General features: G+C 44.5%; 1 protein-coding gene across 3 annotated transcripts; it reads left to right on the forward strand.

Moving 5' to 3' along the window:
- vaspb (vasodilator stimulated phosphoprotein b) lies at positions 1-26,252 on the forward strand. 3 transcript variants are annotated; one of them, XM_047335726.1, is made up of 14 exons: positions 1-660; positions 15,144-15,315; positions 17,915-18,095; positions 19,070-19,136; positions 20,344-20,441; positions 21,566-21,819; positions 22,038-22,213; positions 22,420-22,471; positions 22,623-22,650; positions 22,766-22,805; positions 23,111-23,167; positions 24,083-24,152; positions 24,400-24,457; positions 24,798-26,252. In XM_047335726.1, exons 1-14 carry the CDS (start codon positions 656-658, stop codon positions 24,830-24,832), a joined length of 1,293 nt encoding a protein of 430 aa, XP_047191682.1. In that variant the 5' UTR covers positions 1-655; the 3' UTR covers positions 24,833-26,252. The 3 variants fall into 3 exon arrangements, with proteins under 3 accessions (XP_047191682.1, XP_047191683.1, XP_035479193.2); XM_035623300.2 differs by lacking the exon at positions 1-660 and adding an exon at positions 9,316-9,468; XM_047335727.1 differs by lacking the exons at positions 1-660; positions 23,111-23,167 and adding an exon at positions 9,314-9,468.
- The last annotated feature ends 104 nt before the right edge of the window (positions 26,253-26,356 follow it).

The following is a 26,356-nucleotide window of genomic DNA, read 5'->3' on the forward strand; positions in this document are numbered from 1 at the left end:
AAGAGACAGACAGCCCACAGACAGACAGGCAGGCAGCCCACCGACAGACAGACAGACAGACAGCCCACCGACAGACAGACAGACGGACCGTGGGAGCGAGCGGACCTGAAGCGGAGGGAAGTCTCCGGGCGGCCCAGACACACGACACGACGGACTCCGACCGTCCAGAAGAAGAAGAAGAAGAAGAAGAAGAAGGAGAAGAAGAAGAAGAAGAAGAAGAAGAAGCCCCGTGTGAACCGACTCCAAAGTGCGGGGGAAAGAGAAGTTCTGCTCCCTCCTCCTCCTCCTCTTCCTCCTCCTCCAACCAAAGTGGGAGAGTGATTGGAGTTGACAAGCTCCGCTCCACTACTGTATCTCCTCCTCCTCCTCCTCCTCTTCCTCCTCTCCCGCTCCACACAAACCAGGAAGTCGTCGAGGTGTGCTCCTTTATCCCGCCGGTGGCTGGCTAACCCCCACCCACCGCACCGCACCCCACCTACCTACCGCTGTCTGCGGATGTAGATGCGCTCGTTTCGTCGCCGATCTCTTTTCTCGGAGGTACATTTTTTTCTTCTTCCCCCGTCGAGTGACTCGTGGAGCCGGGGGGGGCCCTCCGCGCTGAAGTCCGGACAAACTTGCCGAGGAGGAGGATCGTCTCCACCACTCTGGCCGAACAATGAGGTGGGTACAGCGGCTCAGATCCCCGCTCCACCTCCGCGGTGGGGTTGGTTTGTTTTTCATCACGGCTCCCCGGTGAGGCGTTCAGGGGACCAGCCCGCCGGTCCCCTGAACGCCTCACCGGGGCTTTTGCTTAGAAAAATCGCATTTCCTCACCCAGAAATAACCCGCACACTTTTTTCCGAAGGTTTTTGTGTGTGTGTGTGTGTGTGTGTGTGTGTGTGTGTGTGTGTGTGTGTGTGTGTGTGTGTGTGTGTGTGTGCGTGTGTGCGTGCGTGCGTGCGTGCGTGTGACCTTTAGAGCTAACTTACTTGTGTGTGTTTTTAAAAAGCCACGTCCTGTACCTGTTTCAAGTCCAGGTAGCAGAAGAGCAGGTCAGGTGACAACAACATACTTTTGTGTTTGTGTCTCAAAGGCACCATGTTGTTGAGTCTTTTGATCATTGTGCAGGTGCCTGATTTTACAATCAGCATTATGCCAAAAGAAATAATACATGTCGACACATGAAACGAGGCAGTGTTCAGGAGCCAGGAGGTCAGAGGCGAGGGTGACCTTAAGACTTTAAGTCACTGTGTCTTTTGCTCGAAGGCACTTCAGCAGGGGTGGATTGGGCCCTGTGCAGCAACACCTCCTGTCTCGTGTGTGTGCTTGTGTTAATGTCACGCCATGGCCTCCACAGACGCCACCTTCCACACAAGAGTGTGTGCAGAGGTGTGCAGCAGCAAACCAAATTGCTCTCGAGTCCACGAATTCCACATCCTGTCGCAGCCTGTGCAGTTGGCAATGACATGCTGCTGAAGCCCATCGCCCGCTGCCTGTCCGGGCCTCCGCCGTCCGTAGGGCTGACTCGCATCTAAACATGTTCCCTCGCACTCCTTCTTTGAAAAAGGAAGCGCTCCATTCCGTGTCAGGCACCAGAACTTTGATGTCATTTCAAAGCGTAGCTCTAAGTAAGTAGATGGGGGAGCGTGGTGGTGGTGGTAGTGGTGCGGGGCTGATAACCTGTGTGACTAGTTCTTTATCTCGAGCGCTGCCCTTTTCTGAAACAATATCTCTGAGCCCGGGCAACAGGGGTTGGTCCGGAGTCTGTATTTGTTTTGCACATTTTTCTGCAGGATAAACTTCTGATTACAGCTGGAGGAGGAAGGAGGAGGAAGGAGGAGGAATGGGGAGGCACGTCCTGAAATCCTGCCACAGTCACAGTTGTGCATGAAACATTAACCCCCTGACGATGAGGTCATTAATTAAGCTAATGCAATAATCAGCGCAGACTGTGGCGTTAACCGCACTTTACATAGCACGTAAGGATTATAGCTATAGGGAAAGAAGCACACACAATATGGTACGTAATGGAATCACTATACAACGCACAGTGAGATAAGCAAAGTGCTTTATTGTCAAATGGCCCAGCAGCATTCACAAAACACTTCCTCGTCCATAAACCCGCTGCAGCCGTCACGACTGCAAACATTTAAAGGAGACACATATTCTGCTCATGCTCAGGTTCATACTTTTAATGTGGGTTATTACTTGAGGAGGTTCACATGCTCTAATATTCAGTAAACACATCAGTTTCCTGCAGCCCCTCTTTCACAACATCTGTCTGAAACTCTTTAAGGCCCCTCCCCCTCCCAGTCTGCCCTTATTGGCCAAGCTGGCTCCACTCTGTTGTGATTGGTCAACCGCGTGCCAGACTAGCCGTCAGACATGCTTGATGCACGTCCGCGATATGGTGATGTCACCATGTTACGGAAGTAGGGGCCGGGCTACGGAGGAGGCGTTTAAAGTGAATTGTATTTGTAACCGGATCGACGCTCGCGTATTTGCTCAGATACCAGTTCCATAAAAAAAACGCGTATATAACATACTTTCACAGCCGTTTGTTACGGCTTCCTACGTTTACTTCCTGTTTGGAAGTGATGATTACTATCATTGTTGTCTTGGCCTGGCTCAGGTTAAAACCATTTTAAGAAAACAGATGCATTCAGAGAATGAATGTCATAGAACATCCTTCATTATCTAGTATGAAAGTCATAACTGGAAAAAGAAGACAAATAAATAGGGAATAAACAACAGTTACTTCCTGTTAACGTGCAGCCACAGCTTATCAAATAGCCTTCGAAAAGTTTTAAACCGGACAGTAACAGCTAAAAACAAAAACCAATTCATTTAAAAATAGTTTAGGTAAATGAAATACCTCTGATTCCGTATCTTTCACAGTATCAGTATAAATATGGTGCATGTCACCATTTTACTTCTACTATGTGGGACTTTCCAGATTGAAATATTGACACATTGCTGACATTTTCTCTCACTCTGGTTTCACGCCACACTACCGGAAATCACTTCTTCTTCTTCTCCTTCTTCTTCATCTTCTTGTTCTTTGCTGCTCTATAAACTGCACTTGCCAGTTCGCAGTACAGCGCAGCTGCAGTTTAAGAGCTGTGAAGAAGAAGTTGTTTCTTTTCCTGGAAAGACGCAGAATCTGGTCGGCACATAGCTCCTCGTACCCGCCGATGCCCGACCCTGACATTTCCGATACTGGAATGGGAACCGCTCCTGGTCGCCCTCCATTGTGGGCCTGAGCGGTTCCATGTCACCTTGTATAATAGGTGCAGACTGGAATGCAGCCCCGCTCAAGTTCTTTGTCATGTCTCCCTGTGGAATGTAAATGTTGATACAGAAGTGCAGTCAGTTGGTTAAGAGTTCAACACTTTGACCCAGTTGAGAGAAACGTTTCAGTGGTTCATCCTGCTGCTGCTTTCGACATTTTCCCGCCGGCAGAAACGTTTAGCTCCACACAGGACGCACCGACACTAGAGCTGCAACGAATAATCTATTAGTTAATCGACTACTAAATTAATGGCCAACTATTTTGATAAGCTATTAATAGGTTCAAGTAGTTTTTACGGGGGGGGGGGGGGGCAAAATTCTCAGATTTCAGCTTTTTTAACATGAATATCTTCTCCTCTGTGACAGTAAACTAAATATCTTTAGTGTGTGGACAACACAAAACATCATCTTGGGGTTTGGGAAAGACGATCGACATCTTCCACCCTTTGTCATTTTACGAACCAAACAACTAGTACAAGTACAAGTTCTTACATTTAGCTACTTGCCGATACGAGTACCGATTAGTACTTCCCCCCACTCAAAAAAAAGACATATACATTTGGAATTTGGGGATTCGTGACTGTCATGTGCTGGTAGCATGAAGTATTATGATTGTCAGTGCCAGCTTTTTATTGTTTTTGTAGAGTTTGCTTGTTTTTGCTACAAAAGGATGACAATGCTCCTCCTCCGCTAAAAGGGGCAGTAAGCGATTCTTAAGCAATACACCCCTTGTCAAAAATCTGAGAATATATCCTCACCATCCGTTAACTGTCGGTTTAGTGTGAGCGGCGAAACAAAATTCCTGGGTGTTCGGCTCAGCCCTGGTTCTGTAAATCAAAAAACAAAAAAATGGTGCGGACCGCACCCCACAACACCACGGGTGCAGTTTGTAAACATCACTCGTAAACACCTTTACTTGCTAGCGGCTGGCGCTGCAAAGTCCGCGTTTTTGACCTAGTGGTTAGCGTGTCGGACTCCCGTACCTGGGTTTGCGGCTCGGGTCAGAGCAGTAAAATCACAACAATCAACAACAAGGAGACAAGAGAGACAAGCTTTCTCCAAAATTGTTTACTGCCCCTTTAAAGCCACCTACCTGCTCAACTGTGTAGAGGATGCCAAGTTGCCATAATGGTATCTGGGGCTATAGTATCTGAGTGGTTTTATGAGTACAAGCACGAGTACATGAGCACAGCATCGGACCCGATACTGCTATGGTATCGGTGTCGGTGGATCCCTAGACCTGTTGGTTCGTAACTTTCGCTAACAAAGTGCATTGTGAGTCAGTGTTGTTGTCAGAGACGTGACTCCCGTCCCCCACCGTGACTCACCGTCTGTGGGTGTCTGTGGTGAAAGGACCTTTGCCCTGTACAGTACGCGACCCCGGCAGAGCGTCGGGCTCACAGCGACAGGTGAAATGCGTCTGAGACGCTTGTTTGCGTCTGAGACGCTTGTTTGCGGTCGAACGAGTTCCCCGTCGCAGCTCTTACATGCCTGGAAGCGACATCAAACTTTGGCTCCTTGACGCTCATGCATGAGCTTATTATTGATCGGCCTTGAAAGCAACGGAATGGCCTCCTCCTCCTCCTCAGTCTCCTTTGCGTCTCGGCCCGAGCTTCTTTTTATTTTTATGCCTTGGCAGCGTCTGTAGAGGAATTCAGCTGCTGGTGATCTTTGCAGTTTTTGCTGTCACATATTCTTCCTCTTAATGTTTTTTTTTTACTTGTTGACCTCATGTCCCAACAGGCCAGCGGCTGTTATTTAAAGAATTTACCAATATAGTTGCACATGTCCATGTAAGGATAACGAGATGAAACCCATCGGTGTTGTGATATCGCGGCGCGTTCACGCCACGTTCGTTGTGTAACGCTCAGAACGCCGATGCTGATAATCTTCATGTCTCCACTTGTTCTTTTATTCCCCGTTTTTGTTTTCTCGTGAAGTCTGATGTCAGAGGCAGAAGTGAAGTTGACTTTCATCTTGTTTTCCATGCGTGTTACTTCCCAAAATAATGTTTCATTCAAAATGTGAAGCAAATGCAAATGCTCTGATTATTACTTGATTAGAGCTCTGAGAAACAGTGTTGTTTTGTCACGCTGGCTGGCAAACAATTTTGATCGCGTTTCGCAGACTGCACCTGAAAACAAAACAAAATGAATACCCTTTAAACTCTACTTTACACTTTTACTTTTCTCAACATATAGGTCTCGGCCAATGTGTTTTCTTTTTTCTTTATAGTTATTTATGATAGAAGTTCATGGTCAAATATTAACCCACAATACAAAAAGTATTATATGTATATTTATATATGTCTGCAGATGTTTCGGAAATCTTGTACTCGCTAATATTGATATCGACGTCGGCCCACAAAAAATCCATAGCGGTCGGGCTCTAGTACTTGGGGTTGTGGGACCTCTTATCTATAATAAATTAAGAGAAATTGCATTGTTTCATGCATCATTAAGAGTCACATGTTAATATGCACTCCAGGAGCTCCGTTGTAGTTTGTGTAACAGGTTTTCCTAAACGATCTGTGAGCTTCATCATTCCACACGCTCCATTACTGAAGTGATCCTGCCTGGTGTTTCCCACAACATCCAATCAGACGCTACCACCCCCCCAACCCTTCCCTCCCCTCCCCAGAAACAATTACACCCCTCCTGGTCCTCCCACCTCTCATACTCATTATAAATGGGCCATTATGCCTCTTGGATTAGACGCTTTGCTACAGGAGTTGCTCAAACATACGAAACCTTCCATTGTCTACTTGGTGACAAATCCAGTTTTCCGTGGTCGTTGTTTAATCGTGCCATCAAGGGTTTGTTTGTGTTCTCTCCGTGTGGTATTGTTTCTCCTGCAATCACTTATTTGAAACTTTAACCCCCAACCGACATGTTGCACCCATATAAGATGTTGGTGTTTTGAAACTCCAGTTCATTCTTTTGTCACAGGAAGTGGAACAAATGGGGTAATTTGCCTGCAGTGAGAAATGTGGATATAGACTTTTTACCATGGTATATTCCCTTTCATCATCAATATACTGTAGATTATGATTTGGAGCAAATCAATCAGGCAAATATGACAAATGAAAAGATTCACTTATTGTCTGTTTTTTAAATATTTTTTGTAAATTGAGTATATTAAATGTTTATTAATTTAATATTAAATACATTACCACAGGCCCTAGGGAAAATTGTACAAAAACACAATGATATAACTTTAACATTTTTAAAACTCTAATTTCGGTTTAACTTGTTCTAAATCTTCTCAGGGTATATTTTGTTATGTCACACAACCCTGCTGAGACCTAATGGAGGTTCTGAGGGCGGTCGCTGGAAAAGATTGAAAACAGGAGCTAAATATTTATTTGGAGACTGACCAGATAAACATCAGCGCGTCCTGTAGCATAGGAAGCTATCTCCCAAAGTTGTATTTTTTCCCCCCACTATAACACCGAGATTACTATTCATGACATATCAACCCTCCCGCTCCTACATCTGGTTGCAAAAGAGATGGCACTGGTCAAAATGCGAAACTCGAGGCTTCAAATCGGCAAACAATTAACCAACGATTGACCTGACGGTGGCTTTGTCACTTGGGTCCATCTCCCATCCACTAACACGGAGGAAACATGGAGGTTTATGACCGATCAAGATGTTGGGCATTTTGGACAGTCTTGTTATGTACAAAGTTAGCTATCAAAAAATGTTAACAAGATGATGGTACCACTCTTCATCTCAACTACAAACCTCTGCTGGGACAATTGTTTCACCCCCCAGTGGACATGTCCTCAGTGGGCCCAACATCAGACATGGAACATGTCACTTGCACTTCTGTATTTGAGTGAGTTTGACGAATCGTCTGGCCGCCATCAGTGTGAAATCGAGCCGAGCTCGACGGCGGGTGGAATTGAATTATAAGCACATCTTGCAAACCTCCTTGGGTTTTTTTTTTTTTTCAGCCGTGACATCATCCCCCCAGCTGATGCAGAGCCTCGGTCGAACATGGTAGTGAAACCCGAGCTTGTTTCGGAGAGGAATGCCATCGTGATGCATACGAGCACATTGTGTGGTCAGCACTAGATGCATCGGCTTCATCAGGGAGTGGAGTGGGGGGGGGGTCCTCTTCTTAATGGAGCGTAATGGATGCAACGCTTTATGCCGTCAGCCGTCTTAAACTTTCCAAGTGTTCACATCCTCAGATCTTAACTTCACTTATCTGGGAGGGGGATGATGATGGCGCTTGCTGATACACAAAGGCTCTATATGAGATATGAAACAGTGTTGGGGGAAACCCAGTAAACTGGACTGCTGGACAGCGTCTTCATACATTAGCATTAGGCCCCACTATCACTGCAGGTCCTTAACCAAGGAAGGATGTTATTGCTCTGGAGACTTGGATCAGATTTGGACCCAAGGCTCATTATACCAAACAGATAAAAGACGGGATTGAGAGGAGAACCTGGTTTGACCTCTTCTGGTGTTGGAGACCGTTTTTTCTGCATGGGTGATATACACATTTTTTTGCACGAATGACAATGCACATAAGTGTTTTTTTCTTGCATGAAGCTCACACAGTACTTACCCTTCTGCACAGTGATCTTTGAAAGTTGCTTAGGGGGGGAAGTGGCCACAGTGTGAGGTTAAAGTGTACGACACTCATGCCACCATGTCAACAATAAGCAGGAAATATGATTTAGGTTTTGTCTCCTCCGTCTTTCCTTATTCTTGACTTTGTCTTTGACTCAGTTTTGGACCCAGACTTGAGTGAAGACTGAAGAAAAGTGTGTAAAAAGTGTGTAAAAGTCCTCCTCAGCTCCTTGAGTCGAGGAGGACGTGCTCCAACCTGTAAAAGGAATTGAGTGAGGAGGACAGAGGTGAGATGGTTCCAAATAAGGGCATTGAGTGTGCCACACACACACACACACACACACACACACACACACACACACACACACACACACACACACACACACACACACACACACACACACACACACACGCACACACACACTGCCCTACACTGACTCGGAAGCAGGGGGGCTCTTGAAGTGGTCGACAAGATGAAAGTTTTTTCTATTCAACTTTTCCACAATGCTCAAATAAACGATGTCGGGCGAAGAATGAGTCAGCGCTCAAGAGAGAAAGAATGCTGAGGAGGGGGGGGGGGGGTTCTGTTCTGTTTGACGGAGTTTCTGTCGGAGACCCGTCTGACTTTATTCTGCCAAACGTATTGAGACGAAGAGTTTTAAGAATAGCTGAGATATTGCGTGGACGGCTGTTTCTGTGCGGCTGAGTCATGGAGGCAGAAAGCAGTAGCCTACAGCGTGTGTGTGTGTGTGTGTGTGTGTGTGTGTGTGTGTGTGTGTGTGTGTGTGTGTGTGTGTGTGTGTGTGTGTGTGTGTGTGTGTGTGTGTGTGTGTGTGTGTGTGTGTGTGTGTGTGTGTGTGTGTGTGTGTGTGTGTGTGTGTGTGTGTGTGTGTGTGTGTGTGTGTGTGAGCATGCACGGACCTGTGTGACGAGGAGCAGGCATGAGGAAAAGGACAAAGAAAGGCAGTTCTATTCTTTCTGTTCTAGTCTTAAAGGTTTTTCAGTTTATATTTAACCTTTTATTAAAGTGGCAGGACGATCAAAGGGGAAACAACTTGTTTTCTATTAGTTTCTATATGAATCAAATCAAAATAGGCTCATTGTATGACACAGAAAATGCTTTTGACTTGAGCTGGAGCAGTTCATGGCCAACTATTTTGAGTTGTTTTTATCAGAAAAAGTCAAAATTCTCTGATTTCAGCTTTTTAATGTGAATATTTACTGTTTCTTTTCTTTTCTCCTCTATATATATTTTGTGTGTGGACCAAATGTTTCACCATTTTATGGACCAAACAACTAATCAATTAATTGACGGATTGATTGATAATGATGATAATCATTAGTTCCATCCCAGGATATTTTTCTCCCAAATTAGCTCTGCTTTCATTTCCTTTTTTTTTCATTTGCATTTGTGTTCAGATTTCTGCACCTGTTCCTGTTCTCCGTGCACCTTTTTATATTCATATCAGTATCATTGTTTGGATCTGGAGCTTAGTGAGTGATGTGATACGTTTCGCAAAAGCCTTCCATTTCTTTTTTACGTCTCGTATCGTCAAATTTCACTGCCTGACGTCCACTTCAAAAGGGAAATGAAGAAACTGCTCTTGAAAAGGTAAGAAGCCATAAGATCTGAACTCCTTCTTCAAAGAGCCGCCGACATTTCTCTGGTCGAGCTACATATTAACATTTATGGGGCAACTGTCTCTCACAACAGGAAGTGTTATCATTCACCTGCATGCAGTCAGAGATTCACAAACAGTTTTCATGATAATGTATAATTCATAGAGGTTGATTTTTTTTGTTGTGTGTGTCACGGTGGCCAAGCGGAACACCGCTCAGAGCCATGTACATGACCACAGGGTTGGTTTGAGGACCCTGTACTGAGTCAGGTGACCAGGCCCAGCGTCAACACTACTATTGTGTCGAGTCTTTTCTCCCCCATCACACGACTTCAGTTCAATGTTCAGCTTAGGGCTGGGCGATATGGCCTATGAATAATATTGCAATGTATTTTTGTTATATCGCGATACGCGGTGTATATCGCGATATATATTAAAAAAACCCTCCTCTAAAGCACTTCATAAATGCACAATTTAACCCTTTGATGCATACAATCACACCAGTATGATGATTCTAATCGTCCATGCAACCTATGTCTGTATTAAAACATTCTCTAATCTTAATAATATTCATTAATGGTTTCTATTGGGACAATTTTCAAATATATCCGAGGGTTAGTTCAGCTGTACACTTACGGGTGCTTTGATTTTCTTTTCCTTCTTTATCCTGCAAACCTTCAGAAGTAAGAAGCGTCCATTAAAAACCCTTCATTTCTAAGAATAATCCTGTCTCTGAGAAGTAACAAATGTCTAAAAAAGAAGTGGTAACGTGCAGCCGGGTGGTTTCAGAGCAGCGATCACATGCAGTTTCACTTCCTCCTCTTACTTCTGTCTGGTGGTTGTTGGTGTGTGTCTCTCTGGAACGTGACCTTCCCAGCTCCAGTCTCAGGTTCAACCACTCTGTGGAAAGAGAAAGTTTCACTCTGGTGTGTTACATCAGGACAAACGTGTATCCACCGTTAAAACATCCAAACCAAACCGTTTTTGTTTCTCATTTACCGTGCGTGACTAATACGTTTGTCTCTATGTTTAATCAGGCCAAGAGTGACGAGGAGGAAGTGGTTTGGTGCAGAGGCGCTATTAAGTGACTTATTGTCAGTCGCTGTCTGCTTCACGTTTTTGTTTTTTTTCCAGTCATGAATCACACTTTTGCTCCTTTAAAACGAGCGTGTTTATGGGTCAACTGTTTCTCATCTTATGTTTCATATTCGGCTGAAAATCGTGAGTGAATCTGAAGCCGTGGAAGAGGAAACATTCTTGCACTTACTGCAGGTTTCAGTGTTTCTTCTTACCACTTATGCGCAAAGGAAAGTGAACTCAAAAAACGACGTGCGAGCTATGGGAGGAGAATGAGGCCGGATGACGAACGGTATCACTTTACTTAATCGTCTAGACGACGAGATGTAACTTCTGTCTCGTCTCAGCCTCGGGGACCCGACGTCTGTCTGGTCGCGCGCTTATTTTAAAACGTGCCCCAGTTATTCTTGAGCTGTAAGTAAAAGATCCGCTTTGTGTATTTACAGTGAGCGAGATCCTGGATCCGACACAGGATCTGAAATTGCTTGATTCAGACCGAAAGAGGTAGAGAACAGAGTGGGAGGGTCAGGTAGGAGGAGGAAGAGAAGGAGACGAGGAGGAGGAGGAGGAGGAGGCCACTGGGCCTGACTGTACTTGCCAACACGTTGGGAGGAAAAGCTTCTGAGAGCAAAGCCTTATACAGACATTTCCAAGAGAGCGTGTGCCCCGGCCGTGCGCTGCAGCTTCCTGTTAACTCCTCCCTGACCACGGCACCACACGGACGAGGCGGCCAACCTCCTCAAAGGTTGGGTGACTCAAATCCCTCCCAGAGCATCAGTCACTGACCTATTTGTGCCCAGGGGAGAACCTCTTAAGTCAAAACGGTCACTTGGCTTATAGCTGCACCACGTCAGTGGCGGACTGGTGGTCTTCGTTCGAGGAGGGACGGGATTAGATTATGGTCGTGCCTGCAGTTGTGGGGGTTATTCCCAGCGGCGGCCCGGTCGTGTTGACAGGTGTGCGGTGGACTGACTCCCCTCCCTCCCTCGTCTCTGTGCGTTGTGTGTCGGCCCACTCGCTTTTTCTCAGAGTTTCAGTGTCTGTAGTTTCATCAATAATGCATCTGCTCACTCTCGGTCTCCCTCTTGAGCCGCCGCGCTTTCTCCGCCATTAAATATGCATCCGTTTCCCCGTCCGGAGTCTCGGTCCCCCTCCCAGTTCCCAGAAGCCCTCGCTGACCCGCCGCGCATCTTTACAGTGAAAAAATCCATCCGTTTCTTGGTGGCGTCCACCTGCTCGAGGGGACCGATGGGCCTGAGCCTGCTGACGGCTGCGAGGCCACAGTGAAATGCTCTGACCTTCGACCTCTGGCCTAAAATATATAGAGATAAAATCAGTGATTGGCAGTAGACACTGTTTTAACATAGGTGCAAGCAGCCACTCTCGTCGCCAAGTGTACTGACCCGACAGTCCTGGTTGAATTTGTCAGCAACCAACTGCATTAATTACGTTACAGTACAGTACATGAAAAGATGTATTGCCAAATCTTTCAACATTTTTTCCGTTTATAGTAGAGCTTTACCGATACAGATTTTTGGGGGCCGATGCCGATATCCATTTTAGGGAGGAAAAGATTTCTGGCTGACACACACACACACACACACTCACTCACTCACTCACTCACTCACTCACTCACTCACTCACTCACTCACTCACTCACTCACTCACTGTCTAAAATGAGATCCTGACTCTGTCTGGAAGTATTACCCCTGAAAACATTAAGATCAATATCCCACATTTAATTATTTAAAAAGATCCGTCTTTTATCCCTAATTGTTATTAGTGGAAGACAAAAAAATTCAGCTGCCTCAGGTTGACAAAAGGCGAAGAGGAGACAAAGTCACCGTGAACAACATGGACAAACATTCACCCGCGGCCCCGGTTATAAAAGACGTGTGCCACATTAATAATAACACAATCACAGGAAGGCGTTTGAAGTTTGTGTAATACCTAATTTCTAATACAAAAATCTGTTGTGTTGTGAAACTGTAAACAGCTCCTCCTCTCCGTTTACGAACCATTCATCACATCACGTTTCATCACTGAGCCTCGACGTCGGCACTGAAGCAAAATGTCCAATTTCCAGTTAACACACAGACACACACACTCAATGTAGATGTTATGAGCTCGTTGGAAAATATGGGGTGTGTGTGTGTTGGTGTGCGTGTGTGTGTGGGTTGTTGGGGCTGAGGCAGCCCTTATTAGGCCGTGCTGGCAGCAGGAAGTAGGTTGTGGCTTTTCGGTGCTGTGTCACAGGAAGTAGCAGATTGTATCATGGGCCGGACAGATGGAGAAGAGAAGAGGGGGAAGAGATGGATTAGGGGACAACAGGGAGAACATGGAGGTGGTGGGGGGGGGGGGGGGGGGGGGTGTTAAATAAAATGGAATTAACACTTGACCACCTTTTGTTCTTTGTCCTTTACTGTATTTATTCTGCACTTGTTTGTTTGTTTTCTGGACGTCCTGCACATGAACATGATCTTTTCTTTAATATTTTTAAGGCTGATCAGTGCAATAATGAATTGGAAACGGAGCCAGAATATGGGACACAGTGTGTGCGTGGTGGAATCCCGTACAGTAGGGTTGCAACTATTCTCCTTATCGATTAGTCTTGTTGATTGTTTAATCAATTTGTTGTTTGGTCCATAAAATGTCGATCGTTATACGATACGATGTTTTGTTTCGTCCACACACCAAAGATATTCAGTTTACTGTCACAGAGGAGCAAATATTCCAGAAAATATTCACATGTAGCTGAAATCAGAGAATTTTGACTCTTAACGAAAAAGGACTTGAACCGATAAATCGATTATCAAAATAGTCAACGATTAATTTACTAGTTGATTACTAATCGATGAACTGTTGCGGCTCTCTACTGTACAGATACATGAATGACATGACTCGTTGCTCTTGTTCCAACGTGTTCCAAATGTTATTGTGTTAAAGGTGTGTGGCGTAACAGCGTTGGTGTGACACACACGCACACACACACACACGCACGCACACAAACGCACACACGCTGCAGCTTCTAGCACTGCTCGCTGAACCTTCTGCACCATGTGTGCAGGGCAGGCATTCCTGAATGTGTGTGTGTAATCAACTATGAATAAATGTTTTGTCACTGATCTCTCTTTCTTCTGTGTGTGTGTGTGTGTGTGTGTGTGTGTGTGTGTGTGTGTGTGTGTGTGTGTGTGTGTGTGTGTGTGTGTGTGTGTGTGTGTGTGTGTGTGTGAGTGTGAGTGTGAGTGTGTGTGTGTGTGTGTGTGTGTGTGGAGTTGACGTAGAGCAGGTGGAGGATTCCAGAGAGTTTTTGCCACAACTTCCTGTCTTTGTCATTCTCCATTGTTGTCTCACCGCCTCCCAATACGTTTTGGAAATCGAGCTAATTTGTTCTCTCTTCTCGAATCAACATTTTTTGACCTCTCCGACTCGTGCTCATGTGTCTAAACATGCTCGTGCTTCATCACTTTGCACAGATTCACGCTTCACTACTTCTCTAAATTCAGACTCGATCTTCATTCTCCGATCCGTTATCGTACCGCATGTTGTTTGCATCCTGTGTTGTGACAGCGTGGGTCGGACCGGCTCTCGTCTCTTAAATGGTTTGTTTATGACGGGGTGTTTTCTGGTCTGATTGTCCATCCGGTGTCTCCAGTTCCTCCTCTTCCTCCTCCTCCTCGCCCTCGTGTTCGCTTCTTCCCTTCCAGCTGCAGTCAGTCCACACTACAGACTGGACCTCAGGGGTCGAGCGATATGGCTTTTTCAGGACCGATACATATATAGATTATTTCTAATTTGAGATATTGATAACCGATATTTGAAATCGATATTTCTGCAGTAAAAAAAAAAATTAGAATAATACGAACTCTTAAAGGGGCAATAAGCGATTCTAAAGCAAAACACGTTTTGTAAAAATCTTAAAAAACAAACAGACAAACATGGACGGGACATTGATAAAGTCCAGAGAGTCGTGACTGTGGCTGCATCAGAGACAAAGTAGCACATTTTATCATTAAAATTATCTGCCGACATACCGACAATCATAACAATGGTGGCCTGCTAGGCCTGTCACGATAACTTCTTTTAGGTTTTCAACATATCGTTTAGCTTAAAATATGAAGTCATTTGACATATAAATTAATAGAAACATAGCGTCATTTTACACTTGTGTGAGAAAACTGTCGGATTCACACACAATTGACACACAAACAGGGCAAATAGTCTTTGTCAGCATCCCGTCGATCTCAACCTCTGTGGATTCTCAGGGCCGTCGCCAGAAGAAATAAATCAAAAGTCAGTGGTAACGGCGACACCAATTGCTCGAGCGTGCATTTCAAGGGCGTGCAGTGTGTTTTTTCGAGTGTGCAGTCGCCACCACAAACGATCGTGGTTTCATCTTCTTGCACTTGCTGCTCTGAAATGCACATCTCATATGTAAAGAGCTTCCTCCTCTGTGGATGAGTTGTGTTGTGTCTTAAAACCTTCCAGATTTGATTTTGGCAAAACATGTGAACGTCATTTATTTATTTATTTTGAAGGATTCCCAATCTCTCTTTCATTCAGTCCCTCTCTCTCTCTCTGTGTCTTCCAGTGAGTCGAGTATTTGCCAGGCTCGGGCCACTGTGATGATCTACGACGATGGCAACAAGAAGTGGTTGCCGGCCGGCGCCGGGGCGCAGGCCTTCAGCAGAGTCCAGATCTACCACAACCCCACCAACAACGCCTTCAGGATAGTGGGACGCAAAATGCAGACGGACCAGCAGGTAAATCTCCTCCCAGATGTGTGTATGTGTGTGTGTGTGTGTGTGTGAGTGTGTGTGTCTGAGTGACTTTTCCTCTGGGAGTGTGAGTGTAATGTGGTTGTCTGTGTGTAACCTTACTCACCCGTCTACGTCATCCAGCCCGTGGGCGTCTGAGGGTGTGTGAGGATGAGGAAGCAAGTAAGTAAAGTGTGAGACACTCTGTCTTTGTATGTTCCCATTCGTTTACATTATTGATCTCAACCTGATACCACGCACACTGCGGCCACACCCCCAATGCTACGCTTCAATTTTAAAAACGCATCACTGTCTGCTGCTACGTTCAAACACCTAAAACTGAGAAGTTTGCCACATTCGTGAAGGAACAAACGTTGTAGTTTCAATGCGTCGTCCGTCCAAAAAAATAAATCCCTGCTCTTACTTTTCACCATTTCTGTTTCTGTGATTTTCAGGTGCGTGTGTGTGTGCGTGCGTTAGTATGGACGGGGATTAAAACTGATACGGGGCTGAAACACTCGCCTGGACAGAGATGTTTTTTTATTTTGTTTTAAAACATCATTCTATGATGTTAATTAATACACATGATTGGCTATTAACTTGGATATGACGTGGATGGTGATGGTGACAGCCTGGAAGATGTACCGCCAAGAGACATCTGTTCTCCTGACACATGAACTGGTGGCAAACTGAAGATCAACACCAGAGTTCACAGTTTCAGCAGGACCAAGGAGGCTTCACCTCGTCAGGCCCGTTTCATTTCCATCTGATTTATTAATTGTGTTAAAGTGAAGGACATATGAAGAAGAGCTGCGCAGGTGTCTCACAGGAAGCTGGAAGTCAAAACCACGTCCACGTTCTGAGTCTGTACAATCATGTATGTTTGTATTTAGCCAAAAACCTGGATTCATACAAATCTGTCCTGTACTCATGTACCTCACTGGAAAGAGGAACCCGGTTTACCCCCTCCCCAGAATATACAGGGGGTTAACCCCCCTAGTCCAGATTACCCCCCCAACAGTCCTTGTTGGGGGGGTAAAACTATCTTGTTCTTGGTCTGGCTAAACTATCTTAATTCAAATGAACCCCTGACCCTCAAATCTGACCACGTTGTTATCGCGATTTCCTAATGTTTCTACACTCTCTAAATTTGTAATTGTATTTGATCTATGACTTAATACTAAATCCAGTATAATAAATCCCCCAGAGTTATTTTATTCATGAAAAACACAAGGTAAATAATCTGGACAGGGGAGAAATAGTCTGGTCGAGGCCAGAATATGATGATGGGAAAAAAAAAACTCTGGTTTATTCTGGGATAGTCCAGTTATGAAGAAAAAATTTGTATAACCTCTATCTTCAAAAAAACAACAACATAGTTATCAAGACGAACGTTCAGGCCCCAAATTCGTACTGCGTACGGCGGCGTTGTGAAGGATGCGAGCGCATGACCCCCACTCCTTTTTGCAGAGTCACAGATTTAGACAGTCAGACCTCAACTGAGGCAGGTTATATGTGGACCATGTAGTGTTCAGTTGGGACACGGCGTTGTCTTGGGAAACTTTCCTTTAGTAAAAGCAGAACAAAGGAATCTTCCTTGACGTTATCACCAGACTGTGACTCAGCAGCCGTCTGCAGATAAAGGGTGAACTTGTGTTTGGGTGGGGTCTGTTCTGGGTCCCGCTCCTCCTCCCAGCTGCCCCCAGTGTCTCTCCCTCGCTCCTTCTTTAAACATTCAGGACCGGAACGTGTTTTGCCCCCGGAGACGGGTCCTAAAGTGGCCCCGACGCTTCCTGTGAGACAGTCGTAGCCAATGTTCAACCACTTCCTGTGACAGTTTTAAGGGTGAAGCCCGATACCCAATAAGGAACTTCTATATTTGTGTCCGGTTGTCAGGATGTTTCGGGGGGATGAGAGCATGAGGGAGAATATAGCTTGGAGGAGGTATTTTTGTCGAGTCAGTTTTATGCTGATGTGCTCCGCTTGTCTCTTTTCATTTCTTTTCATTTATCCTGGTGCGATCGAATGATTAAACTGCAACTGAAAACAAAAAGCGGAACCGTGGAATCAAGTTGTTTTTTTTCTTTAATGTGGTTATCTTTCAGTCACCAACGGCGCCGTCTTTTGTCCTTTTATCCATCAACGTTCTCCAGCTCACATCCTCGGGATCGTGGAGAGTTTTTCGAGGACTATCACTGACGGTGCATGTTGCTCTGCTCTGACAGGGTCTCTCTCCCCTCTCTCCTCCCGTCGGCTCTGTGGAATCCAGAGGCCGTTTGACCAAATAGTGAAACGGTGCATCAGCACATTCAGGCTCACGCTAAAAAATCCAGAACTTTTTTCCCCCTCCTTCCCGGCTCATGGGCTTCGCGCCACCTGCTGGGTGGAATATTATAAACCGGGATAATCTCAACTAAAAAATAAAGCAGACGCTCTAATTTTGTGCACATGAAGCAGGGATGTGGGTTTGTGTGGTGTTGGAACAGTTTTAGATTCAGGTTAATATTTCCTCTTTAGAACCGACATGATTTGTTTGAATGTAGACAAAAAAAGCCACAGATTGATCCTTGTATTGATCGACCGTCCTCTTCCTTTTTTCACCCAGGTGGTTATAAACTGTCCAATCGTGAGAGGGCTCAAGTACAACCAGGCCACGCCCAATTTCCACCAGTGGCGAGATGCGCGGCAGGTGTGGGGGCTCAACTTCGGCAGCAAGGAGGACGCCGCCCTGTTCGCCAACGGCATGGCTCACGCCCTGGAGGTGCTCACCTCCATGTCGGACGCAGGTGAACGAGCTCTCGCTGAAATTTTAGTCCCGCCACAATTCCCTCCATAGCTTGGTGTTTTTTACCGGACACACCCATGTTGATGTAAAATCAAATGGCGCTGTCGTGACTTCACAGGGTCTGAAAGACTGAAAGACGCATCTATCCAGAGATTCTGTATCTCTAATACTGACGTCAAATAAAGAGGGTCGGGGGGAAAAATCAGGGACGTTCTAAAACACTTAACATGATTTATTGTACCAAAGCAGCGACCAATAATCACCAAATTTCTCTCAGGTTTGCGTCGTCACGAACTCTAACTCCTTTCAAAAAATCTAAACCAAAATCCTATAATTATGGACGTTATCTTACATTAGCCATTTTTAAGCCCATTATAAGGAAAAGGCTGAATGTGGCTTAATGTAAGATAACATCCATAATTATAAGATTTTGGTTAAGATTTTTTGAAAGGTGTTAGAGTTCATGACGACGCATATCTGAGAGAAATTTGGTGATTATTGATCGCTGCTTTGGCACATTAACTCACGTTAAGCCTTTTCCTTATACTGGAGTTCTATGGGGAAAACGCCCTCATGTGAGATAACGTCCATAATTATAGGATTTCGGTTTTGATTTTTTTCACAGGTGTAAGTGTTTATGACAAAACATATCTGAGAGAAATTTGGTGATTATTGATCGCTGCTTTGGCACATTAACTCATGTTAAACCTTTTCACATCAAGCGTTTTAGCATTAAAAAATTATCTTAAGGGGGGAAAAAAAGATTGTGAAACAAGCCTGTCACATCGTTGCCGTCCTCAGACAGAAAAACTCTACATACAGTAATAAAAAGCACGAAGCGCGATTGTTCAAGAGCCCTTAAACCCATTTGCAGCAGCTTGTTCTAATCCCGTGTTCTTTAATCTGTTTGTTTTGTTTTGGTTTTTTTAATCTGTACTAAGGATATTATTTGTGTTGTGTGTTTTATTTCGGCAGGCTACGCAACCCTCCCCCGCCCCGTGTCCAACGGTCCAACTCCAGAGGAGCTGGAACAACAGCGGAGGTACCACCTGCACACTTCCTCTTCATTTTGACTGATTCTAATACAGACAGAGATCAAAGCAATATCAGTAAAAGTATGTGTGTGTATATATATATACACATACATTTACATATACATACATATATATATATCTATATATATATAGATAGATATATTGGTAGCTACTGAAGTTTATGCTCCTGAAAGAAGCTAACGATTCTTTTGGGGGTTTAGTTGCATAACAATCAACGGCGGAGTAAAGCCGTTCTGGCTTTGCGGCCGTCCCCGTTGGCACGGCGCTGCACACGCGCTTACGTAGAGGATTTGACGGCATTAGCCCCGACACGGCTAAACCCTTGGTCAGCCCCTGTAGGTCAAAGGTTAAAAAGGCAGGAGACCTTTCACATCGCAACCCCACCCTCCACCCTTCTCTCTCCACCCACCTGTTTGTTCTGCACTATGAATACACTTGGCACTAAACAGTTTAATCTCATTCAGACTTTAGAAGAAAGGTCCAGTTAGCTGTGTCCCAGTGGCTTGACGGAGCCATTATTAAAACCTGTGAAATCCAGCAGAGATAATAACATTGGTGGATATTATTATTATTTGCATGGAGGCTTTTAGTCCTGATGAATATAGATTCACTCATTAGTGTCACAAAATTAAAATAAACCTGATGTCCCCTCCCTCCATTTTCTTGGGCACACTGCTTAAGCTTTAAATCACAGCGACCGTGTGTGTGTGTGTGTGTGTGTGTGTGTGTGTGTGTGTGTGTGTGTGTGTGTGTGTGTGTGTGTGTGTGTGTGTGTGTGTGTGTGTGTGTGTGTGTGTGTGTGTGTGTGTGTGTGTGTGTGTGTGTGTGTGTGTGTGTGTGTGTGTGTGTGTGTGTTCTGTATACAGCTGTTGTGAGCGGCAGGGCTAGGGCATGTGTTGGGGGGGGGGGGCAGTGGCGAGCTCAAACCATGCCATCTCGTCCAGATGTGGACTTTTCAGTGTAAGGCTAATAATCAGTGGCCGTGAAATTCGTATCTCAAAATTTTAACATTAAGCACAAATCCTGATTTATTTATTTTTTGTGTCGCCACACACTGTTATAGTGGCTCAAAAACAATGGCTGTTGCATAACTAGTCCAGGAATCTGTGGGGCGTTTTCACATGAACAACCACTGATTTATTTTTTTGTATTTGTCGCTGACAGATGTTTTGGTTTGTTCGTGTTTGTTCGTAGGCTGGAGCAGCAGAAGCTGGAGCAGCAGGAGCGAGAGCGACAGGAGCGAGAGCGACAGGAGCGAGAGAGACTGGACAGAGAACGACAGACGGCTGCAGGTGAGGAAACACCTGAGCTCCTCCCGCGCTTTTATCTACAACACAGACAAGTCTGAGTAGAAGTTCCACACATTTCACTCTTTTCTTTAAAGCCACACATGCGGTTTTGGGTCATGTCACATCATTGTTCATGCTTCGTGCTGCAGTGTAAATAGGAACAATTTATGCAACAACCAATTATAAGCCTTGATTGTGCAGTTTTTTAGGATTGGACCACTTTTTTCACGAGGTCGAACCAACGCTCGTGTTTTTGTTACATTGTTTTCATTTGATCCAGTCAGTTTTGGTTTCACGTTGCAATTTTTTTGCGAGCGCACTAAAGAACATTACGTGACAAACCTTCTTCCGGTCGTCATCGCCTATACTTGACTCTGATTGGTTTGTAGACAGGCGTGCGTCATGACGTCGGTGTGTCGTCAGTTAAGTTTTACATGTTGCCATTTTAACAGGTTTTTTTTTTTCCAAGTTGGCATTTTTATTATTTTGTTGGACTGAATTACAATTTCTTTCTTTATTTCGAAAAAAAAATTATTATAAAAAAACCAAGTGTGACACTGCATACAAAAAGACAAAATGTTTTTATAAGGTGTCATAAACAATATTTATATATAAATAAATCAAATATGTCCAAAAAGGGAGCAGGAGGAAGAAGCCAAAGTATTATTTTAAGCCAAATTTAAATATTTCGTCTCCTCCTCTACTCCAGGTGCTCATTTTTACACTTCCTCTTTTTCTGGTTCTGTTTCTTCTTCTACGACAGCTCACTGCCTCAACTTCCTGTTATTGGTCCCAAAGTCCGAACCATCACAAAAAATAGTTTTCACGCTGCTAACGAAATGAACCATGGTTCAACGGCCGCCTCTTTTTGGCCGGACCACATCCTGGTTCTCGGTCTGAGGAGGAAACTTTCACACCTGCATTTTCAGTTTCGGACCAAACTGAAAAGTCCGAAGGTCCGGAACGAACGAGGCCGGTGTGAAAGCCCCTGATAGATCTGTGAGCCAAATATTTCACCCACGACTGGTGGACTTTTATTTGGGACTTTTTACTATTTCTTAGTGTTATGATAATTCACCTGCATCTCTTCTGTGGTTATTGATGGACTCTCTGTTTTTCTCTTTTAGTCCCTATTCCTCCACCTCCGCCGTTGGCCCTTGGAGGCTGCGCTCCACCAGCCCCTCCTCCACCCCCTGCCCCCCCTGGCCCCCCTCCGCCAGCATCTAATATCCCTCCCCCTCCGGGACCACCTCCCGGACCTGGACCTCCGCCGGCCCCGCCGCTGCCCTCTGCTGGAGGAGGAGGTGGTGGAGGAGGAGGTGGAGGTGGTGGGGGATTAGCAGCTGCTTTAGCAGGAGCTAAACTACGCAAAGTATCGAAGGTGAGTAGGAAACAAAACTAACGGACGAATACTGAACCCGTCAGATGCTTTTCTGATTTTCTTTTCTTGCTGTATCGATCCGATCTTTGGAGTTGTTCCTACTTGCAGAGCTGTGACACTTGCTGCGTCTTGTCTGTGGTTATTGATGTCACCCCTGCCCACACAGACTCCGCCTGACTCTTCCTCTTCTTTGTCTTTCTGCTATTTGCTGCCCTCAGCAGGAGGACGGCGGCCCTGCAGCTTCACTGGCCCGAGGCGACTCCAACCGCAACAGCAACTCCAGTATTGGAGGGGGAAGTGGTGGAGGAGGAGGAGGAGGAGGAGGAGGAGGAGGAGGTGGGGGAGGCGGGGGAGGCGGTCTGATGGGTGAGATGAGTGCCATCTTGGCCCGAAGGTGAGCAACCACTTTGTATTTTTTAGTCGCATAAAATTTAAATATCCAACACATATATTTCAGGTTCCATATTAAGTTGATTTAAAGTTTCTCCTATGACTAATAATCTTGTTTGAAATTCTAAATATATTATGTACAACTAACTCTTTTAACGTCCTACTTAGTTTAACTCTATATGACCTTTTTCTTTTTTATATATATATCAGGAGGAAAGCTACAGACACTGGGGAGAAGCCACCAGTGAAGCCACAAGAGAATGTAAGATTATTAAAAAATAATAAACATTACACAAATCATCAGTTTCGTTATGCGACCAACCAGCGTAGATGATGGACAGTTTAAGAAACTGACTCAGTTTGATGATGACTCACTCCCTAATGGAAGGCCTCGCTCTTTTTTCTTTTTACAGGATGATTCAGAGCCTCAAGGTCAAAGCGGTGAGAACTGATTTTTTTTTTTTATCAGTAGCCTCCCACGTTCATCCTAATACATTAACATTCTGATATTATTAATTTTTAATAACTCGTGTTCTTATTACTCCTCCTCCCTCAGACACGCTGAGAAGACCCTGGGAAAAATCGTCTATGGCCAGGTAATCCAAGATCCACTGTGAGCCGTGTGTCTGTCATCAACGCCCCCCCCCCCCCCTCGTGTTTTAACTCATCCTTGAGTTAAAGAGAGTAGTTCCTTCCATCAGTGTGTCTGTGTGTGTGTGTGTGTGTGTGTGTGTGTGTGTGTGTGTGTGTGTGTGTGTGTGTGTGTGTGTGTGTGTGTGTGTGTGTGTGTGTGTGTGTGTGTGTGTGTGTGTGTGTGTGTGTGTGTGTGTGTGTGTGTGTGTGTGTGTGACTGACTTCCATTTCCATTCTAAGCGCAGAGTGTGTGTTGTCTCACTAACAGGAATAACTCCGTCATCAAGAGCGTGGACTCCACTCCCTCATTGTCCCAAGGTTCCAGGTATACATGCTGTCCAGTTCCCCCCTCGTGACCTTAGCTCCCTTTGCCTTCTTTCCTTTCTCTTCGGGTTTGCGAAGCATCACTGCACCTCTGCAGTATGGAGGAGGCATATTTATATATATAGCATATTTTTGCAGCTGGTAGCACCATCTAATGGATCCGATAACGACAACGTGCACCAAGGGACTTGTAGGCAAACCGGCTGACAACTGAATAATAATAATAACGCTGGTGTTCGGCGTCTTCTTCTTCTGATGGCTTAGCTTCTCTCGTCTGTTTACTGTAGTCAGGGTTGGGAAGTAACGGATTACATGTAATTTGGATCACAAAAATAAGTAACTATAATCAAACCAGACTACATATAAAAAATGTGGAATTAGATTATAGTTACATTGTGAAGATCTCAAGGATTACTTCATAACATTTTGATGATGTCTTTAAAATATGGCAATTTTAATATTATTTTATATTTTTATATATTTAGATATAATATATATTTAAAAATATAAATAAACAAAACATTTCTCAAAAGTATATTACTGTGCATGTAACTCCTCTCCTAGGTTTTCAGTTTTCTTAATGTTTTCTTAAATTTTTCTATGATTTATAGATAATAAATCGGAATATGCTAAATGCATTGTTGTTTAACAGTTTTAAAGGATACATTTTTGAAGTAATCCAAAAGTATTCAGATTAGATTACATTATTTTTGTAATCCAGGTTAACACAACGGCAGCGCTTTTTCATTTCATCCCCGTGTACATTGCCGCACCTTTCTCTTCACTTGTCCTTCAACCCTCTGGTGCTATGGTGACGAGCTTGATTGACAGTGCCTCCTCCGCCTCGTCCTCGGCTTCTTGTGAAACACAGACACTTGAAGTAAATTGTTGTTGTTGTTTTTGTGTCTTCTCACAGAGGGAAGCCTGCAGGCAACAGCAACGACGCAGGTGGAATGGACGACTCGGATTTAGAGAAAATGAAACAGGTGAATTTCACTCACCGGCACGAAAGCGTCGCAGCTGAATAGATTAACTGGACACACACTTCTATGTCAGGGCAGTCAAATAAGAAATCCAAATGTTTTCCAAATTGAGGTCAGGGGTCGGGGAGATTCCCTTCCTTACAGAGACCAGTTTGTCACAGTGCGTGATTACCAGCGTAATCTGCTTTCTAACACACTTATGTCAAATATACTGTATCACCCTAAATAATGTTATATGTTTTTCCTGCAGGAGATTCTCGAGGAGGTGCGGAAAGAACTTCAAAAAGTCAAGGAGGAAATTATTGGAGGTGAGATTACTCACCAAAATTTTTTTTTTCACTAATTAAGCGCAATACAGCATACTTTAAAATGATAAACTAATAAACAAACTTAAGATTACGCTGAAATAGAATAAAATAAGTCGTTTTAATGAGCTCCATCGATGCTGTTCCTGCAGCGCTTTTCTAACGTCCAGTAGAAAGTCGTAGAAACATATTTAGCTTTTTAAAATTTTTACGAAGCTGCTGGTTGCAATGAAATCTTTGGCTAGTGTCAGCGTCGGTGGCGCCGCCATGTTGTTCGTGTTCATTCAGAACCGTACTTATGTGACCAAATGTTTCTGTCTCCTTTCCTTTTCTTTCTTCCCAGCCTTTGTTCAGGAGCTGCAGAAGAGAGGCACATAGTTCTGCTGAGCGTCAGGTGTAACTGAGGGAGGTGATGGATGGAGGCGGTTGAGGCCCGATGGGACCTCGACCTCCACTGCGCTCCTCCCATGTAGCCCAGGGATTTCTCTTTTTCACCTTCACATCTTCTCTCTCTCTCTCTCTCTTCTCTCTCTCTCTCATACTCACTTCATGTAAATGATAATCCAGGGAAACCTCCTCACGTCGTAACGATCGCTCGCTGCTGGCAGATTATTGCGGAGCGGTGATCCCCATCCATCCCGTGTGTCTTCCCCTGTTCATTTCCCCCCCCCCCCCGGCAGTTTCTCTTCCGTCACGGCAGTTTCTCTTCCGTCACGTTCTTCTCGTCATCACGTTACAAAAACCCTTCCTCTCCCGCCTTCTGCTGTCAGACACACCATTTACTGATAGAGCAGTCTTCAGTATTCAGGGACAACTTATTAAGTCACATCTTTTCTTTTTTTACTGTAATAGAAAGATGCTGACATGCTGGGATCCAATTTTTTTCCCCCGTTTTCGCTTGAAACACTGCTACAGATGATTCAGCTCAGACATCCTCTGGCAGTTTGTGGCCTCGGACGGTGGTTAAAAGGTGGATTAAACAAGAACAACGGAGAATGGATCAGACACGCACCTCCTCCCCTGACAGCTGCAGTGACTCTCTAAGACTAAGAAACTAAAAACAGCACAACAACGAGCCCTCGCTGGCGCGAGACAGGAGACGGAAGAGGAAGAGGAGGAGCAGGAGGAGCAGGCCGAGCCGAGGGGGGAATTTTCACGAGACGGACCCGATTGCTGTGAAAGAGGAGTGCGTTTAAATGTTGTGTTGAGAAATTGATTCTCTTTTGCATTGCACTTGATCCAGAGGAGGAAGTGTGTCTGCGTGCCACACCGCCTTGACAGACTATTTTCCCTCTTCCTACTTACAAAAAAAAAAAATGAGACATTTATTATTTTGTTGGCCCGGTGTCGGAGGTTCTTCTTCCTGCACTGTGCTTCCACTAGTCATTTTTCTTTCCATTCTAGCTATTTCTAACTTTGAAACATGAAAACATGGCCATGATGAGGTCAATTAATTTGGCCATGACCAACTGCCTTGAGAATAAATATATATATATAGATTATATATATATATAAGGAAAATATATATTTGTTTTGAGGGACAATGTTAGGAAAAAAATTGAAATGGTGTTTCTATTTTAATTGAAGTGACTGGTGAAAGGGGATTTTTTTTTTGTTTTCCTTTTTCCTTTTTTTTTTCCAATGATTGTTTTCTTATGAAATGTTATTTTTTGGGTTTACTGTTTCTTTTTCTAATAGAGTCTAGGCTTTTTACACTGAAATGTTAAGAAAACAGCTTAGAGACACTGGATTAGAAAAATTGCCTTTATAGTCGAATACAGCTGCTTCTCGAAACGCATCGCTTCGTCTCGACTCGTCTTTCTTTGTGTCTCGGTGTGTCACATTTATTTTTGGAATTTTGAATTTGAAAACTATGGGCTGAATTGCACAAATGAAATTCCA

The sequence above is a fragment of the Scophthalmus maximus genome, chromosome 11 (assembly GCF_022379125.1).
Source record: "Scophthalmus maximus strain ysfricsl-2021 chromosome 11, ASM2237912v1, whole genome shotgun sequence".
NCBI lineage: Eukaryota > Metazoa > Chordata > Actinopteri > Pleuronectiformes > Scophthalmidae > Scophthalmus > Scophthalmus maximus.